The sequence below is a fragment of the Neltuma alba genome, unplaced genomic scaffold (genome assembly GCF_004799145.2).
Source record: "Neltuma alba isolate B1F8T4 unplaced genomic scaffold, ASM479914v2 tig00012135_pilon, whole genome shotgun sequence".
In the NCBI taxonomy this organism is placed as follows: Eukaryota; Viridiplantae; Streptophyta; class Magnoliopsida; order Fabales; family Fabaceae; genus Neltuma; species Neltuma alba.
Window position 1 is genome coordinate 254,392 of NW_021636686.1, and position 5,957 is coordinate 260,348.

At 34.8% G+C, this 5,957-nt stretch overlaps 1 protein-coding gene across 1 annotated transcript; it reads left to right on the top strand.

Annotated features, from left to right (window-relative positions):
• Nucleotides 1-4,118: 4,118 nt before the first annotated feature.
• LOC114723339 (TMV resistance protein N-like) lies at nt 4,119-5,572 on the top strand. The gene is made up of 2 exons (XM_028909535.1): nt 4,119-4,624; nt 5,341-5,572. The coding sequence occupies exons 1-2, from the start codon at nt 4,119-4,121 to the stop codon at nt 5,570-5,572; spliced, it is 738 nt and encodes a 245-aa protein (XP_028765368.1).
• The last annotated feature ends 385 nt before the right edge of the window (nt 5,573-5,957 follow it).

Here is a 5,957-nt window from a genome sequence, read left to right on the forward strand (position 1 = left end):
GGCCTCCCCAGTACGTTTCTTGGTCCGACGGCCGTGCCCAATAAAACGACAACGTATTATTACCGTGTTTTGGTATCAGCCGTTCGATTTGAATAATAATCTGGCCATTCGCTCGATCTTTAATTTGCGTGTGTAATTAAAGTTCAAAGCATATTATTGAGTAGAGCAGGTATTATGGGCTAAACTTAGAGGTTAAACCTGTCAACTCGTTAAAAAAGACAAGTTAGGGTTAATCAAAAGTCAACCCAATATCACCTGAGAAAATCTAACTCTCAGCGCTACAACCCACCCTCCTCATGGGTTAACTTGCGGGTTGGTAAGCTAGTCTAATTATTCTTGTTATATATATATATATATATATCAAAAAATGAAGTAACCCTTTCCTAAGTCCCTAACTCTCTTTTGTGAACTGCAAAGTCCCTCAGGTCACTCTTTCAGGGCCTGTTTGGAACAGTTTATAAGTAGCTTATAAGCTACTTTTTAATAGTGATTTACGGAATACAAGACAAGTATGTGAGAAGAGTTTTGTCTCGGCTTACGTGAAACGTGCTTATGAGGGATTTTCACTGCTTTGCCAGATGGGGCCTCAATCCCTCCGCCAGTTCGCCCTAACCTTTCGCCTCAAGGAAACAAGTTTCAACCTTTCCCCAGTTTCCACCCCTGCCCTTCACTAGTTTGCTTGAATTGTTTCTTCCGTTCCCTACAATTCCCCTTCTTCCTCACTTCCTCTTTGCTCTTCACCTGAATCAGTGAATCGCATCTTTCCTTCCCTTGATTCTTGAATTCCTTCGCCATTGTAGAATGCCAAAGATCGAGCTCGAGCTCTGCTCCATTTCTTGTTCAACCCTTCTCGCTAGCTTGATCTCTCTTCTCTTGTCTGTCACTTGCTAGCTCAATCTCTCTTCTCCTGTTCGTCACTTGCCAGCTCGTTCTCTCCTTTCAGGATCTCACTGATAGTAGCTTAACGGCCAAGGTTGACGATGCGACATGACTTCTAACTTCCCTCCATGTTCGTCTTCTTTGCCTCTCTGGTTATACATTGGCAAAATGAAAAAACAAAAAAGAAGGTATTCTAGGAGGTTAGTGGGTTGGGCCGCTAATCTATTTGGTGGGTTAGGGTTAGCTGAAAGGCAGCCTATCAGTGAACAGACCTTTTCAGCCAACACCAAGTAGCTCACAGCCTGCCTGCGGGTTGGCCCATTCTATCAGCCTTATTATTGAGCCACATGACATCAGTGAAATAAGAAGTAGTTATCACATAGCAACTCTTAATTAATCCAAAGACAAATAAATTTTATTGTTTATTTGACACTTGTACTTAAATTCATTATGCATCTATGTGTGTTTTAATTACTAATATAAATAGCAATATCCCAGTGATACTTGATTATTCAACTGGGTAAAGATAATTATTTTGTATCCATGTGAAATGCTGAGAGTTGGGGAGGGATAGAGGAGGCCATATGCTATCTCTGAAATAAGAGTTGCAGGGTGCCAGTTTTAATAGAAGAAGGTCTGGGAGCTAAGAATATATTTTTCTGCTAGGCTCCAAGATTGGCAGCAAGTTTTTTGGCGGTTGCAGATCCTATGAAATAAGATTGTGAAGGTGAAGGCTGATGATGATAACTGGTTGGCAAGTTTCTGTTACACATTTGATATGCATCCTAGGATAGCACCGAAGAGATAAGTACCAAATGCTGGCTTCTTTAATCAGCCAATGCCCTCACGCAATAGATATGCTACTTCTGTTCTTTAAATATAACATCCAGTTAAATAATTTGAAGAGATCAGATACTTACTAAAAGTATTTATACTACCTCTAGTCTTTAATATTAGAGCCAGTTGAATATTTAATTTAATTCTAAATATAAGATCTCAATTCATTTTATCTCTAAAATTTATAATGTTTTTTTCCCCCTAAAATACCTTATTGATTGTAAGGATTTTGCACCAAGGGATAGTCTCAATACACATGGTTAAATATGGTAGTTTAGAAAAGTTAATACATATTTATTACATTTAACCAACTTAAATAATTTTCTTAATCTCCCCAAATTAAATTGGTTAGCTAGTTTTTACATTAAGAGCCGGGGGTAGTATTTATCGTTCTTCTCTTAACTAATTTGTTGCATTTATAAATTGATATAATCTAATAATACATAAAACTATTTAATTTAGAGAGATAATGTGATTTATGCTATAATTATTAAGTAATTTAGTAACTTCTAAAATCTCTCTAAATTAGTCAACTAGGTCTTAAATTAATTAAGGAGGGGAGGTAATATATTAGTAGTTTATGGTATATTTAATTTATACTCCTTTGATCCTTAGTGTAGAATGTAATTGTGGAGTTGATGTTGGTCCTATATATATATATATATATATATATATATATGAGAGACGTATTGTACATGTTTATCAATTTTTTCTCAAATTAACCCTATTAATATTCCCCATAATAATAATTAGGTAGGGGAGGGAAGGGGAATTAATGAAGATGTTTAGAGTGTTTTAGGAAAAAAAATCATATGAACTAATTTAACTAACATTTTTAAACTATTCAAATTAGTTAATTAGGTGTTACGTTAACAAGAAGAAAAGTAATACTCCTATGGTCCTTAATATAAGACCTATTTAACTAATTTGATTAGATTAAATAAATTAGGTAAGTTAGTTAATTATAAGAAATATGACATGTTTTTTCTAAAACACCATAATCATTTTTCTTAATATCCTTCCTTCCTTTTCTACTTGATTATGGTTGAGGGAGTATCCATAAGGATAATTTAGAAAAAAAAATGATAAATATGAGAAATAAATCTAATATTTAAGACCAAAATTAATTCAATAATTAGGTCATATATTAAGTATCGGAAGAATATTTAATATTTGTGAAGAAACTGGCTAGTTGGTATTGTCGGCGTGACACCAAATTATAACGTTTATTTTTTTTTTGAGTGGAGTTATAACGTATTTTTAAAACACGCAGTATAGGGGTGCATTAATTAAAGACTGCACATGAGCATCGATTAGATAGTTAACTATGGGCCTTAAAGTTCCATTGGGTTCATGGAATTTGTTCTCAGCTTCTTTTTTTATTTTTTTTTATTTTTTCTATTTTATGGAAACAGCCACCGAACTTCAGATTTAATGACATGATTAACTTAGTGCGAGTGATTTATGCTGTACGATGTAAGAGAAGAGTGTGGTGTCGTAAAGTGCAAAACACTTGTTTTAATTGATTCTACCATTTGCCAAACATACTCTTAAGTATTTGATTAGTTTAGTTTTGTCTTGTATCATGATTTGGGTAATTTAGGATTAGGGTTTGAAGACAAATTGGGGGTTTAAGTTGAATAATAAAGATTTCACTAATTAAAGTGTACTTCGTGGGTTTGGTTTTGATTATTAGAGATTGAACTAAGTTTTGATTCTGACGAGTTTAAATTTTACCATGGATATGTTTCGGTATGAATCCAAATATGAGCAATTGGAGATTTTGACTAACTGATGTGATTGGGTGGCAACATGCTGGAGATTCCAATAAATTACAGCATTTGAGATGATAATTGAGAACATTTGGTCTGAGTGACAAGAATTACGCGTTCGTCCCCCAGGAAAAAAAAAGAAGAAGAAGACAAGAATCATGCGGACGAGTGTTTTAGAAATTGGGAGTATGCCAGCTAACTTTTAGTTAACTATAATTGGCTTTGCAGTCTTATGTTGATCAAATAATAAAATAATACAAATTATTCTCGTATTAGTTTGGACCTTTCATTTTATCAAAAAAACAAAGTAATACTTCTCCGGTCCTAGATATAAGACCCATTATGTGATATAATTTGTTGGAATAATCACTAGAGGGAGTAGATGAGTTGTGCCTGAAAATTGGTATTGGAAGCGAGTACTTCAATATATGATGAGTGGGAATATCTCAGAATTATTTCTCAACTTCCGCCGGCCAAAATAAAATATCAAACAGGAATGTGAGTGAGATTAAGTAACGATGTACGATAAACTCGACTGCTGATAGCCATAAACATGGGCACATGGCCTTGGGTCTCTTGAAGCGTTTTATTGATTGGCCTTCTTCCTGATTCCTTCAATCTCAATAGGCCATGGCTTCTTCTTCTCCTTTTAGTTCTTCCTGGACTTACGACGTGTTCTTGAACTTCAGAGGCCCAGACACTCGTCGCGTTTTCACTGCTCCTCTTTGTGAGGCTCTACGACAGTCAGGAATCCATGCTTTCATGGACGACGATATTGAAAGGGGAGAAGAGATCTCTGCCTCATTAGAGCAGGCAATTGAAAGGTCACGAATTGCGATCGTAATTTTCTCTCCATTTTATGCTTATTCCCGATGGTGTCTGGATGAACTGCTGAAAATAATGGAGTGTCGAAGAACTCAAGATCAGGTGGTTATTCCCATGTTCTATAACGTAGATCCGTCTGATGTTCGTAAACAGAGACGCACATATGGTGAACAGATGAAACGACACAGGCAAAGGTGGTTGGAAAGGAATGAAACATACTTCTCATTAAGTTTTCATGGGAGTGAGGTGATACGGTGGGAGGAGGCGCTCACGGCAGTTGCCAACATTGCCGGCTTTGATTCTGCAAATCCGTAAGGAAGGAAAAGATATTGATCAGGTCAAACTCCAAATGCTTCCACATATGACCTCAAGTGCTGTGAGAAAATTTCCCCCCTTAATTGATTATTACAAAATAATTGGACTAACCCCTTTCTATTTCATATATCATTCTATACTTTTTGGACATGTTTTAACTTGCATAAATTCTTCTTGTTTGTAACTCTTATACTCATGTTTATAAAATTTCTTGGTCCTGCCATGCATGCTCACAAACTTTTTAAGTTAATAAAAATGAAATTATAATTCGGGCAAAAAAAATAAAAATTGAAATTATTTTGTGTATATTATTAAGAATTAAACGTAAAATTTGTACTTTAAGATTTGTCACTAAGAGTATTATTATTATTATTTTTGGCTCATTCTCCGTTCCAATGTTTCTGCGGCTTTATTTTTAAGTAAAGGAATTGAAGAAATTGGGCATCCCTTCGATGAATTATATTCATTTGATTCAGTTTTAGATTCAAATTTTGCCAAAAAAAAAAGTGTTAGATTCAAATAAAACTGGGACTTTCCAAAAATTAGGATCTATTTGGTTTTGTATCTCTGTTTGGTAGGGATGTTTGGATTAGCTCGTTAATTAGAAGTAACTGAAGCATGAAAAATTTTCCTGTGATGCATATTGCATACAAGTCTTGTTGCTATTTGTAATAATGATGCTTATGATCGGATATTCAACATATATTGACAGGCATAAAAGTGATCTGATTAAGGATATTGTTGAGGCTGTTTCAGAAAAATTAGATGCTGGACAATTGTTCGTTGTTGACCATCCAGTGGGAATAGAGTCACGAGTTCATGAACTGACAATTGAATGGTCTCAAAGAAAACCAGAAAAAGCTCTTATTATAGGCCTTTGGGGGATGGGAGGTGTTGGCAAAACAACTGTTGCCAAAGCCATTTACAATAAAATTGGTCGTTAGTTTGGAACAAGAAGTTTCCTTGTAAATATAAGAGAAAATCCATTTAATGACCCAATTAATTTGCAAAAGCAACTCATTTCTGATATCACTAAAACACAAGTTTTCAAGATACCCAACATTGATAGAGGCAAAAAAATAATTCAGGAAAGATTTCCCAACATAAAAGCATTGTATTGGATGATGTGGACAGTCCCAATCAACTAAATGTATTCTGGAGGAGTCATAAATGGTTTTGTCCGGGAAGTGTAGTGATCATAACAACTAGAGATATACATTTGCTTAATGTCCTTAAAGCTGACCATAAGTATAGAATGAGAGAAATGAATGAAATTGAGTCTCTTGAACTTTTAAGTTGGCATGCATTTAAGCAATCAACTCCATTAGA

Bases quoted from the DNA above. Each gene is read 5' to 3' on its own strand.
- LOC114723339 (XM_028909535.1), top strand. From the start codon at position 4,119: ATGGCTTCTTCTTCTCCTTTTAGTTCTTCCTGGACTTACGACGTGTTC. The intron at 4,625-5,340 runs GTAAGGAAGGAA...ATATATTGACAG, and splicing joins GGCTTTGATTCTGCAAATCC to GCATAAAAGTGATCTGATTA.